Below are 14,396 nucleotides of genomic sequence, written 5' to 3'. Positions count from 1 at the left end.
AATGCTGGCCCAGGTGTTGGCACTCCGGGGCATGCTGCTAGAGGTCAGGGCCCTAGCAGGCCTGACACAGCAGCTCTGGACACACTGTTTGGGCCAAGCATTCTCACCCTACACAGCTCTCTTTCTTGCCTTCCTCCCCTCCCTGTCCACCTTCACAGTCACCCTGATAAACACATTCACCCCCTCCCCACAGAGGAAAGCAAAGAAACCCTTCATCAAGTACACTTGATATCTGCATACCTTTGGTCACATCCTTCATTACTTCATTTATCACCACAATTTTGGCACATTGGGGATCAACTCATATCCCTCCCCCATGGTTGCACATGATAAAAGCCAGAGAAAACCCTACAACAAGGTAAGTTTATCTCCCAATACCAGAACAGCAGACTTACAAAGGAATTTCGTATACTTACTTTTTATTTTTATCATTCCTGCGGTGGGTAGTGGGTAGTGATCTTTAAATCGCCAGACTCAAATTACGCTGGCCAAACCTCCCACAACACTGACCGTGGTGATGGGTCTGTGCCTTGAAGCAAGAGACCAGTGACTGGAGATGGTGGTGTGGCCTGAGTAGAGTGCTCTGGGCCTGCTGCAAAGGCAGCTGGAGTGGGGCCGTGTCCAGTCAAAGCTGAGAAGTCTCCCACGCCTGCAAGTTCCCAGGACTCAGCACCGCTCATGAAACTTCTGAAGCTGATCTCCTCCCAGTTGATTCAGACACAGAAGTGTCAAGCCTGAGTCAGCAAGCCTTCACAAGCTTTGGCTAGCTCTGATGTGTCATCAGAGAAGGCAACAGATTAAAAAAGGTCTACAGCATGTAAAGCAGCTGCACAGCATTGCCCGTGGACGTCTGCTGTCCCCACCTGGCACAGGGAGAACATGCCGTCCACACCCATCGACTCCAGCCAAGTGGTCTGAGATGGGGCCAAGGCGTTTGTGGAGGTTCTGATCTTTCTCCCAGAAGACAAGACAGAGGGGAAAGGGGTTTAAGAAAATAAATCATTGTGTTTGTGGGAAAGAGTAAACTTGTTTATTAATTCATGCAAACATTTTCCAGCTTGGGAAGAGAGAGGGCCAAGCCAATAGAAAAAGGCTTCTAAGAAATGAGCTTAAATAAGAGGGAGATTTTAGGATTCACCTGGAGTCAACTCTAGGGGGCAACAAAATGACAATTTACAGGAACATTCTCACCACATTTGAACAAGATACAATTTTATCTGTAATTTTCACTCATTTCCCACTTTCAAGGTGGTTAAAAATGCATATTCTTTTCCACAGTTTAGAACTGTATCTAGTTTTGAACATTTCCTTGTCCAGACAAGTTCCTACTTGCCTCAATAGGATCTGCAAGCTTACACGAAAGCACACTCACTCTCAGTCCACCCCTCGCTCTGTGCGATATAAAAAACTGCAAGGAGAAAAAAGAGAGAGTTTTTTAAATCACCTGGTATATAAAACTGAAAACCAATGACCACAAACAGAGAATAGCAATGAGTTTTGTTTAAGATGTGAACAAAAACTTCAATTAAAGTTGTAAGACAATGGAAAGAGTTCCAGTCTCAGCTAGAGTTGGGAGAAAAATTATGGATCCAGTTTCTGACAGTGATTTTGTAAGAATCCAAGTCATTTTTTCATGACCTTTCTCTCAGGTAAGAAAGTTGAGATATCAAATCCAACAGGTAGAAAAAGGACTTAAAGTGTGTTCGGACCACCAGCTGTGACAGACATGAACACGCAGCAGTGACAGGGTCTGTTAGAGCAGATCCGATATCATGACACAGTTTATGAATAATGACGTCACACTTATGACAATTAAATTTTAAAATTATATGTTCTGATTGATAACAATTGAAATTGTATGAGTCTCATAATCTTGATTACATTTTGTGACACTATATGTTTTAAAAACATTAAAATGAGTAACAGTTTGAAATCCCTCCAAATGGATTAAAGTAGCCATTATTTTTTATTGAAATATGATAAATACACAAAATGTTCTATATGGAAATCCTTTGTTTTTATCTTATTTGCAGAGAAATGTAAGTTCTTATTTTTTTAATTACATATTCTAACTCTTTTACAACAATTTAAATTATATTTGTCTCAATCCTTATTACATTTTGTGATATAATCACTATCTGCTTTAAATCTTTGTTAAATCTGACAAATATCTTTTTTTAAAAACATTTATTTATTTATTTGGCTGACTCACATCTTAGTTGCAACATATGGAATCTTTAGTTACAGCATCCAAACTGTGGCATGTAGGATCCAGTTCCTAGACCAGGGATTGAACCCAGGACCCCTGCTTTGGGAGCACAGAGACCTAGCCACTGGACAACCTGGGAAGTCCCTGACAAGTATCTTTCTAACATATTCCTTGGAAAGGTACAAACTGAGAGCAGTTGTTATATTTGAATCCAGTTTGGGAAACTATAAGCAGAGTGTCATGAATTTAAATTTATGAAACTCACAGCAACTGGTACCTGTTGTTTGGAAGGAAACCATACAGCCGGGCAAGGATCTGAGTATATTCTGACTTGGGAATAGAGTATAGTATTTGGGACGATCCATGCTCATGGTGGAAGAGATAGGGTATTCTCAAACCAAGGTCCTAGAAATACTGGTAAGGCCATTGGTGACTCTGGGTGTGCGATCTGTTCAGATATGCTTGAGGCTGCAAGGGCAGGAGCCACTGGGAAATGGGAAAACCTACTTGAGAGCTGTGGCGGAGCAGACTCAGTGTTCTCTTTCAGGTTCTCCCTGATCAAAGCTATCTTCATAATAATGTGAAATTGCAGTCTGCCTTTCTTACTCTCATTCCTTCACCAGAGTACACTGTAGTTTCAAGAGGCTACCTGACATGAGATGATAGCAATTCTGACTGCTAAAAGACTGTGTGCTCATGAATATATTTAAAGTTTTCCTCAATATTAAGTTCTAGTACAATAAATATTGACAGGTATAACTCACCTAAGAGCTTGAAAATGTTTTAGAGTGTGAAGAGAAAACATCTGGAATAATATAAATGGTAGCCTTATCTCACTGTGACTTTGGGCAAGAAGCAACATTTCTTGTCCTATTTTCCTCATTTGCAATATAAGGTGAGTTTATCCCACTGCCCGTTTTACATCTTTAACACTAAGATCCTGTGCTCTTCCAACACTGAAGTGTTGTTATTGCTAAGGGAATCTGCTCTGGTCAGAGTTGTAGGATCACAGCAGATTAGGGGCTTAGAGAATTAACCTCCCCAAGGTCACATGGGCTGAAGAATGGTGGAACTGGGATTCAAACTGAGTCTCTATCACCCCATCACATAAGCATGTAACTATGCTCTTGAATATGACTCACTGAAGTGAGGATCACTGCCCATGGGGGCAGGGACACCGAGCTCTGACTCTAAAGCCCAGTGTCTAGCCTCGATGTTAACATTAATGGATATTTTCTTTGTTGGTCTTTTTCTTTTGTGTCATTTGTAATTCTTGTGTGTGTGTGTCCACTTAGTCACTCAGTCGTGTCCAACTCTTTGTGACCCTATGGACTGTAACCTGCCAAGCTCCTCTGTCCATGGCATTCTCCAGGCAAGAATACTAGAGTGGGTTGCCATGCCCTCCTCCAAGGGATCTTCCCAACCCAGGGATAGAACTTGCATCTCCTTTGTCTCCTGAATTGCAGGCAGATTCTTTACTGCTGAGTTACCAGGGAAGCCTTATAATTCTTTATGCTATATGAAAAAACCTGATTACTTTCACTGTTTCTATGGTAGCCAAACCCTTCTGCACATTTGGGAATTGAACATTATTAAAAATAACAAATTCCCTAATTTACTAGGTCATACTCTGGGATTTTCATATTAATTGAATATATAGAATAGTATTATTTATATTATACTACATTATTTACATAGTATTATTATAAAATGCACTAACTTTTAAATAAATTTTGCTTCTTTCCAAAAGAAATTGCCACTTTAATGCTGTTTTCTGTTCATCCGTCATTGCAAGAAACTCATCTACCTGGATTAAAAAAATTAAACATTTCCAAAGAATACATAGATAATTCATTTTGACAATAATGTAAAACTTAAATTTGCTCTAGAGATGGAATTTTATCCATAGTAATTACAGCTCAACTCTCTTGATGGAGGAGACAAGGCCAGACAGGATCTAAACTGAAACTCTGAAGCCAGCTGGAGGCCGGCACAGAAAGCCGCTCTTGACAAAGCGGACACCACTGAAGTTTAAAGGTAAAATTTCAGAGCCGGTTCTAACAATGAAAGTATCAAATGAAACACCAAGCATACAAGTAATCTTTGCTGCTGTGCTCCAGGGCAGACTGAGGGAAAGCTCATGGCTGATTTTATGCACCTGAGTAGGTGAAATATGACCAAGCCCTCCTCATAGAGGACCCTGCTCAGTGACTCCAAGGTTTCATTTTTGCCCATTGTTATCTGACTATATAAAATGTCATGTTTATTCTCCAGTCACCAAGGACCTCTCCTGTTATTCCTAACAGTTAACGTTAGCTAGAATTTTAATATACAACATGTAATTCTTTATTCATTAAAACAATGTGTGTTTAAGTCAAGATTGATTTTTCCCAGACCTCTTTATTAACGAATTAATTTCTATCAAATGCTCACCAAAATAACTTATATGTTTTGGGAAGAGAATTCAATTTGGAAGTATTTCTAAGTATTTTTATTATTTACCGTGCATCCCAAAGTCTCCTCAGCCACACTTCCTGTGAGACTACAGCAATGAAGGGTACCTGTGTGATCTGTAAGATCAATTAGCATATCAAAGCTGAGAAAAACCGATTTAAATCCGGAAGAATCTTTGTTGCAAGTTGTACAAGTGCTGGATGCTTCATTTACAATGTAACCACAGCCAGAACTGAAAAGAAACAAAAGAAAAGTGAAAGTGAAATCACTCAGTCATGTCCGACTGTTTGCTACCCCATGGACTGTAGCCTACCAGGCTCCTCCCTCCATGGGATTCTCCAGGCAAGAGTACTGGAGTGGGTTGCCATTTCCTTCTCCAGAGGATCTTCCTGACCCAGGGATCGAACCTGGATCTCCCTCATTCCAGGCAGACGCTTTAACCTTTGAGCCACCGCCCTAAGCGACCCCTATGATCTCTAGCAGAACTATTACTTAGACTTTTGGTCTAAGTCAGCATGAGTTAGTAATTACAGAGTGCTCAGCCCTGAGTAGGATACAAAATAGACCTAGGAAATAACAGGGAACAATGCAAAAGGATAACAAACATGCTTTCTATGTAGTCACCCTCACTTGCAGTATTCCTGCTTCTGAAACCACGATCAGCCAGTCCTTTCAAGGTTCTGCCTCCTACCTTCCCCAAAGCTGGGGTTCTTGCCCAGGGTCACCTCCCCACTGGGGCCTCCCTCTCCTGCACCCCAGCCCCATCCCCTCCCTTCTCCGAGCAGAGATACAACTTACACTTCAGCACGGATTTACACCCTGTCACATCCTATCTGGTGTTACTGCAGATAGGTCTGTTTATCTCCTGGCTCAGAGTTTGAGGGCAGGAATCATGTCTTGCACCTGGAAAGCCTAGGTTCTGTGAATGCTCACTTGTCCTGTACTAGGTCCTCTGCACATTCACAGAATCACTCAGGGCTGGAGAGGCTCACACCCTAAATGCTGCCAGTACTGCTAGTGACACACTCCTCTCTTTAAGGGATATGCTGTGCTGTGCTTAGTCACTCAGCTGTGTCCTTGTGGACTGTAGCCCACCAGGCTCCTCTGTCCATAGGGATTCTCCAGGCAAGAATACTGGAGTGGGTTGCCATTCCCTTTTCCAGGGGATCTTCCCAACCCAGAGATTGAGCCAGGTCTCCCACATTGCAGGTGGATTCCATACTGTCTGAGCCAGGGAAATTACATGCTATTCTATATTTTTGAAGCAGGCATTACTTTAGCCAATTTGAATAGGAAGATTAATTCAAATTCTCAAGAAGAGGGAATGATCTAAAGACACCTCTTTCTTATAAGCCATAGATCATTTTAAAATCAAATATTAGACACTTTCCCTCAGATGTCAATATTAAAGATGTAGGGGGAAAAAGGGAGGTGATAACTTAAAAAAACTTTTTTAAGAGTATTTTTCAAAAAATAAGCACCTGCCTTATACAACAGCCTTTACATTAGGTTTTTCAACTTTAATACCAAATCATACAATGTTTTAGAAATCCATAAGTCAATTTCTTGACTGTTGATACACAGATTTACACATGCAATAAAACTACATGGAATTTAACACACACACACCATACGTGTTAATGCGGAGAAACTGAATAAGATCAGTTAACTTAATTAAGGTCATTATTGTCTGTGATGTGGTACTATAGATTTGCAAAATGTTACCATTCCTGGAGGAGGCTATCCTGGTGGCTCAGCTGGTAAAGAATCCGCCTGCAATGGGGGAGACCTGGGTTCAACCCCTGGGTTGGGAAGATCCCCTGGAGAAGGGAATCCACTCCATTATTCTAGAGAATACCATGGACTGTATAGTCCATGGGGTCACAAAGAGTTGGACACAAGTGAGTGACTTTCACATTCATCCTTGACCATTGGGGGAAACTGGACAAAGTATACATTTTATTATTTCTTACAATGCAATAGGAATCTAGAACTACTTCAATAAAATTTTCAATCACAAATCTACAGGGAGAGTTTCACAATAATATTTTAGAGTTTTCTGACCAAACATTTTTTAGCTAAAGTAATTAAATCTACTTGAGTTTACTTTTCTATCTAAGTAGATACTAACTGACTTAGGACAGGTCGGAAATCCCATTCATCATTCATTTCATTTCATTTCATTATCATGAAACGTTATTAAAATACTGTTATTTTTATTGCTATAGGATGTGGTCACCAAAACAATTTTCAAATTCATTACAAAACAATAGTTTGTCATCCCAGTTAAAAGGTTTTGGCAGTAACATCTATTTTAGGATTGCTAAAACACATTGAAATACATTTTACTTTAAAAGGCTATTAGAAAAAAAAAAAAGCTATTAGAATCTTTGGGTCTGAATAGTTTGTTAAGGAAACTTTAGTATGTGTTATTTATTTATACATTTCTTTCAACTACATAACTACTACTATGTCAAATAATAGCTTTAACTTTCATATAGTTCAAAATGTATTACCAATAATTGTTTTTTATTTCTTATAAGAATGAATTTCTAAAAGTAATTTGGTTGCTTACCATCTATTTCGAACTACTTTTGTAGTTTCATCATCAATGTTCAGTGTAGAAATGTAAGCATAAAGAATTCCGTAGAAAGGTTCAGCTTTTCCTTCATTCTTCAAAGCTTTTACCTTTAATTGTTCAACTGTATAAACATCAACTATTGTATTTACTAAAAAAAAAAAAAGTCATTACAGTTCTAAGTATATTCTAAGAATTCCAAAGGATTATATCCAAATAGAAAAGCTACGGAGCCCAAATGAAAATATGTAGTAGTTTAAGTTCTATAATAGAAAAATTCATTATATATGATACATTAAAACTTATTATATAAATGGACATGAAGGTAAAAAAATAAGCAAAATAGAAAAATAATAAGAAATTAGGCTCTATTAAAATGAATAATTTCTAATCATCAGAAGTGTCCATTAAAATAATGAAAAGGTAAGCCATAGTGGCAGATGCTAGCAATCTATAAGAAGATAAAGGATTCATAACCAAAATATCTAAATTGGGAATCTTAAAAATCAATTAAAAAAGACAGTCAATTCAATTTTCTAAATGCAGAAGAGATTGTATGTATGTATGTATTTATTTTTGGCCCCACTATGCAGCTTGTCAGATCTTAGTTCCTTGACCAGGGACTGAACCTAGGCCACAACAGTGAAAGCACTGAGTTCCTAACCACTGGACTGCCAGGGGAAAAGGTCCCTGGAAGAGACTTTAAAAAGCACTTCACAAAAAGAATATAAAGAGACAATAAACATACTGGCTTTATTAATCATTAAGTAAATGCAAATTTAACAACAGTAGGATTCCACTAAATATTCACCATTTAAAAGACTAACAGTACAAACATTGGTGAGCATGTGGAGCAGCTGGAACTCCTAAACACTACTGAGAGAAGTATAAATCGGTGCAGACATTTTGGAAAACCATTTGGCAGAATCACCTAAAGGTGGACTTGCATGACAAAGCAATATTCCTACTAGGAGCATGTATATCCAACAACAACAGAAAAAACAGACATAGGTTCACCTAAAGTCACACTCAAAGAGAAAGTAAAAATTTTGTAGAAGGAAACAATAAGATAGAGAAATAAACTGTGATATATTCATATGATGGAATTGCATACATCAACAAAAAACAACACTACACATAGCAGTGTGGATGGCACTCACAGACCTAATGTTGAACAAAGGGCATCAGACACAAGAGTGAGGTCACATGATACAGCTGCACTGTCAAAATTCCAAAATAGGCTAAATTTATCTGTGGTTTCTATGGTGCAGTAAGTCAGAATCACATTTGGGCGGGCATGAGGGGTCTTTTTTCCATTCGGAAAGAGATGGGAATACCAGACCACCTAACCTGCCTCTTGAGAAATCTGTATGCAGGTCAGGAAGCAACAGTTAGAACTGGACATGGAACAACAGACTGGTTCCAAATAGGAAAAGGAGTACGTCAAGGCTGTATATTGTCACCCTGCTTATTTAACTTATATGCAGAGTACATCATGAGAAATGCTGGACTGGAAGAAACACAAGCTGGAATCAGGATTGCTGGGAGAAATATCAATAACCTCAGATATGCAGATGACACCACCCTTATGGCAGAAAGTGAAGGGGAGCTAAAAAGCCTCTTGATGAAAGTGAAAGAGGAGAGCGAAAAAGTTGGCTTAAAGTTCAACATTTAGAAAACAAAGATCATGGCTTCTGGTCCCATCACTTCATAGGAAATAGATGGGGAAACAGTAGAAACAGTGTCAGACTTTATTTTTGGGGGGCTCCAAAATCACTGCAGATGGTGACTGCAGCCATGAAATTAAAAGACGCTTACTCCTTGGAAGAAAAGTTATGACCAACCTAGATAGTATATTGAAAAGCAGACACATTACTTTGCTGACTAAGGTCCATCTAGTCAAGGCTATGGTTTTTCCTGTGGTCATGTATGGATGTGAGAGTTGGACTGTGAAGAAGGCTGAGCGCCGAAGAATTGATGCTTTTGAACTGTGGTGTTGGAGAAGACTCTTGAGAGTCCCTTGGACTGCAAGGAGATCCAACCAGTCCATTCTGAAGGAGATCAACCCTGGGATTTCTTTGGAAGGATTGATGCTAAAGCTGAAGTTCCAGTACTTTGGCCACCTCATGCGAAGAGTTGACTCATTGGAAAAGACTCTGATGCTGGGAGGGATTGGGGGCAGGAGAAGGGGACGACCGAGGATGAGATGGCTGGATGGCATCACGGACTCGATGGACGTGAGTCTGAGTGAACTCTGGGAGTTGGTGATGGACAGGGAGGCCTGGCGTGCTGAGATTCATGGGGTCTCAAAGAGTCGGACACGACTGAGCGACTGAACTGACTGAGGGGTCTTACAGGCAGTGGCAATTAACAGGTGCGTACTCTACGTGATGGTGCATGGTACTGTCCTCTTCTTATTTTACTGTTCATATTCTTTGTGATATGTACGTGCATGCTAAGTTACTTCAGTTGTGCCCGACTCTCTGAGACCCTACGGACTATAGCTTGCCAGGCTCTTCCGTCCATGGGATTCTCCTGGCAAGAATACTGGAGTGAGTTGCCACACCTTCCTCCAGGGGATCTACTCAGCCCAGGGTCTGAACCCGCTTCTCTTGCATCTCCTGCGTTGATGGGCAGGTTCTTTACACTTAGCGCTACCTGGAAAGCCCATATGTGTTATACTTCAACTTAAAAGTTATTCTTAGAAAACTTACAAAACTAAGAACTATTAACCTATTCAGTTCAATTCAGTCGCTCAGTCGTGTCCGACTCTTTGCGACCCCATGAATCTCAGGACGCCAGGCCTCCCTGTCCATCACCATCTCCCAGAGTTCACTCAGACTCACGTCCATCGAGTCCGTGATGCCATCCAGCCATCTCATCCTCGGTCGTCCCCTTCTCCTCCTGCCCCCAATCCCTCCCAGCATCAGAGTCTTTTCCAATGAGTCAACTCTTCGCATGAGGTGGCCAAAATACTGGAGTTTCAGCTTTAGCATCATTCCTTCCAAAGAATCCCTTAGTCATTTGTTATTTTTCTTAATCTTAGAGGAATCTTACAGGTCCAAACATAACTTAGGTAAGAAAGCTTTTAACAGAAGTTGCCCAGTTCTTCAGCGCTTTACTACTTTCTTTTCTTTTGTTGCTGTTAAGCACATGAAATTTTGTTGCTGTTGTTCAGTCACTAAGTCATGTCTGACTCTTTGTGACCCCATGCACTGCAGTACACCAGGCTCCTCTGTCCTTCACTATCTCCTAGAGTTTGCTCAAATTCATGTCCATTGAGTCGGTGATGCTATCTAACCATCTCATCCTCTGCCACCCCCTTCTCCTCTTGCCCTCAATCTTTCCCAGTATCAGGGTCTTTTCCAATGAGTCAGCTCTTCACATCAGCACAGATGGCCAAATTATTGGACCTTCAGCATCAGTCCTTCCAACGAATATTCAGGGTTGATTTCCTTTAGGATTGAGTTATGCAAGCCCCTTCCCCACGACAAGGCTGTGATTCATGAAAGGGACGTGAAATTTAATTTTCTTCAATAAAAGGTCCAGTTATGTGTATCTATTTATCTTACTTTTATGTCTTTATCCTGCTGTCAGTTCATATGCATTGGAAAATGGATTGGAAGATTTTCACAAAATAACTCTATTTCTGGGTTTTTGCTATATTCTGTGTTGTGTTTACTTTTTAAATACTGAACATTATTTTAACTAAAAATAACAAAAGCTTTAAAGAAAGTATTATGATAGTTTTATTCTGAAATATCTAATCAGTTTCAACCTATTATTCATGGGAATAATGAGCATTTTAAAAGACATTGCAACTCATTTTTGCCTCTGAACAAATTTAATGATAGACGTTTCCACAGTGAAATAAAAGAAAGGGAAACTTAAGTACCACTTTTGTGTTTACTTTGATATGAGCCATTGATCAGGAAAATATTCTCCACTCAAATGTGATAGCTCTGAGTAGCCTAGAGAAGACAAGAATAGACACTGTTGTTCTGGTCCCCATTTTCAGGTTCAGAGACAGGCAGGGACTGAGATACAGTGGGGCAAATCCATCTCAAGGCCCAGTGAACACTTTTGGGCTTCCTGGAAGTATCCAGAAATGGCATTCTCCACAAATGACCGGACATTTAAAAATGCTTCCAAAGTAACAATAGTAGCTTTATTTTAACTCTAATAAATAATACAACTTTAAGCTTATCCCTTCTTGCAGGCAAAAAGATGATAATTATAAGCCAGTAGTTTTATTTTGTTTTTTTTCTATTAGTGATTGCTATTGAAAGGAAATGTGTTGGGAATTCCCTGGTCGTCCAGTGGTTAGGACTTGGCGATTTCATTGCCAAGGGCCAGGGCTCAATCCCTGATTGGGGAACCCCCACAAGCTGCACTGCACAGGAGAAAACAGAGAGAGAGGATGAAGAAAGGAAGTGTTAAAAATCCCCCAGCAATGCATAACAAAGCTCTTCTTTCACAAGTTAAGATGATTGCAGAATACTTTTTCCTCGATTAACTGAATTGTTACTCTCTTGAGATGAACTGGTTGTCCTCAGTTATGAGAAAGAATTTCACCCCTTAGGATGAAGTTACAGCCTCCTTCTAAGCCCTCGGTCTGCTTTTCCCCATTCTAAGCATAAGCTACAGATGGCAGCAAACAGCATCCTTTTTAAAGTCAAGTCAAGTCTGGGGTCTGTGAATACATGACATTTTGCACAAAATTCTGTATGTGGCTACAGCTGCTTTTTTAGGGAGCGGGTCATTAACTCTCATCAGATTGGCAAGAGGTTACATAAATCTCAAAAAGTTTTAAACTACCTTTTTAAAGCAGAAGTATAGCAGTTACCAATCCCTAGGTCAGAAAGATCCCCGGAAGGAAGAAATGGCAACCCACTCCAGTATTCTTGCCTGGAAAATTCCATGGACAGAGGAGACTTGTGGACTACAGTCCATGGGGTCACAAAGAGTTGGACACGACTAAGTGACTGAGCATGTACACACATAGCAGTTACATAATGAGAATACAGTGTCTTTTACTAAGTAACTTTATAAACCCAAATTCTGGCCTTTAAAAAATTCAAATAATATTTAAAGGTTACTTACAATTCATGGATTCTTTCAAATAATTGTCAATTTCATCATCCAGAGGATTCATTACTTTATTTTCTCTTATGAAATTCAGAAGGATGTTAGCTTCCGGTGTATCTTAAATTGGAAATGCATAATAAGTAAACTGCAAACTGATCACTTTTTAAATAACTGTGAATGATCCAAAACTATTTTTAATGGTAAAAAGTGAAGACATATAAGAATACCACAAATAGAATATTACAAAGCCATTAACAATGTGATGGGGTTCTCTATTAACACAGAGAGATGTATAGCAGATTTCATGAGTTTAAAGAGCAGTTTACAAAACATTTCATACCATTTCCTTTGATTTTAAAAAGACATGAGCAAAATTATCTGGAAGAATATATATCGAAGAAATGATTATTTCTTATAAGATGAAGAATTTATAGTTGATCATTGTTTTCTTTTTTATGCTTTTATATATTTTCTGAATTTTGTATGTATTTCTTCTCTCATCAGAAAAAAATTGTTAAGGTTATTTGAAGAGCTTATTCTTCAAATGGGACATGAATGTTCTCTGGGATAGTCAGATAATGTGCCAGAAGGCATGAATCTGATTTTGAAAAGGCGCTGTCTGACTCTGATACCCTTCAACCCCAAGCCCCAACCTCCAACATCTGCTTGTCTTCCAGCCTTCCCCCAAACATTCTGCAAGCCATCCTGCCGATGTCAGACCCCCTGACACCCCTGGACAGAGTCAGGGTTTCTTTCTCCTCACCCTGTTGTACCACAAGTCTTATCACTGTTGCTTCTTTCCCAGAACTAGACCAGAATCCCAGACAGGGGGTTTGTCTTTTCATTTCTGTACTTCCAGTGTCTGATATACTGACTATCCTTCCATCCATTTCAGCGTCCATCCTCTCAGGTACTTCCTTGTTCCAGAAAGTGTTTAAATTACCTCACTACTTGGTAAATAAAAGGCATTCACTAAATATTTGTAAATTAATGAGAATCTTGGGGCAGAAACTGGTAGGAAGGGTGGGGTGTGGCACTGCTGTCAAGATCTCTAAAGACAACAGGTCCATCCCAGACTGTATGTGGGAGGACAGAAATTCTTCCTTCCACATCTGACCACCAAACCATTTAGAGATTCTTAATTTCTATGTGGCATGTGTAACCCAGGAAATTAGAAATGAGGCTGATTTTTAAAAGCATATTGAAATTTATACACCCTTATACATATTTTCCTTGTATTCATCTCCTTAATAATAAGTAAGGCATTTATTCTAAACACTTGCTCAAACACTTGCTCAAACACTTTGACATTTCCCTTCTGAATCTGTTTTCAGAGCCAAATGCACAATATCCTTCGAATCTGTCTCTTTAACTTCATCTTGAGGTTTCGAGACAATTAGTACTATCAAGCTCAATAACCTTTTCCATCAAACAATCCCAACTGTCTTTTAGAAATTTTCCCAGAACAAATTTACCCTTAGAGGATGGAGACTCTGTCACTGATGTTATTGAAAGCACTAAAAATAGCCTATTAGTATTATTATATTATTAAAAATAAGAAACCATAGTACCCTTCTCAAAAGAAAAAAAAAGAATTGAACAGACCATGGTCGCGTCACCACCAATGTAAAAGAAGTCACTGCAATCCTTTTAGAACTTAGATAATGTCACTGCCTGGCTCCCCTTCCTGCAGAGTAGAAGGCAGCCTGTACGGCCTTCCGATCACCTCCATTTCTTCTCTGACCTCAACCCCTTCTCCTGCTCTGCTCCTTCACCTCCAGCCACACTGGCCGCAGAGCCTCTGTACTGGCTGGCTCCTCTGCCCAGTGTGCTCTTTTCCCATGGTTAACACCACTGCACAACCCCACCCCGCAACTGTCTTTGCTCAGATGCCACCCTCTCACTAAGCCTACCTGACCACTCTATGTAAACAAGCAACCTGCCCTACACACACCATGGCATTCTGGACCCTCCCAACCCTGTTTCTCTTTTACTTCTCAATCATTTCAAATTCCATAATTTGGATGTGTTATCCTAATTGTTCATTCTCTGTTTCCCCGCTGCTAG

The 14,396-nt window shown here is 39.7% G+C and overlaps 1 protein-coding gene across 1 annotated transcript in view; it reads right to left on the bottom strand.

The window, feature by feature from the left end:
• Nucleotides 1–1,291: 1,291 nt before the first annotated feature.
• The window catches only part of MEIOB (meiosis specific with OB-fold), a 30,578-nt gene continuing 17,473 nt past the window's right edge, over nt 1,292–14,396 (bottom strand). The window contains exons 9-13 of the mRNA XM_052635894.1: nt 12,345–12,446; nt 7,239–7,392; nt 4,712–4,895; nt 3,930–4,016; nt 1,292–1,408 (exon numbers count right to left, since the gene is read on the bottom strand). Of these exons, the coding sequence (XP_052491854.1) occupies nt 1,292–1,408; nt 3,930–4,016; nt 4,712–4,895; nt 7,239–7,392; nt 12,345–12,446 (644 nt within the window). The remainder of the gene's footprint in view (nt 1,409–3,929; nt 4,017–4,711; nt 4,896–7,238; nt 7,393–12,344; nt 12,447–14,396) is intronic.

Source organism: Budorcas taxicolor, chromosome 2, assembly GCF_023091745.1.
Source record: "Budorcas taxicolor isolate Tak-1 chromosome 2, Takin1.1, whole genome shotgun sequence".
NCBI lineage: Eukaryota > Metazoa > Chordata > Mammalia > Artiodactyla > Bovidae > Budorcas > Budorcas taxicolor.
Note: the sequence above shows the minus strand (reverse complement) of the source record. Positions and strands in the feature narration are given on the sequence as shown.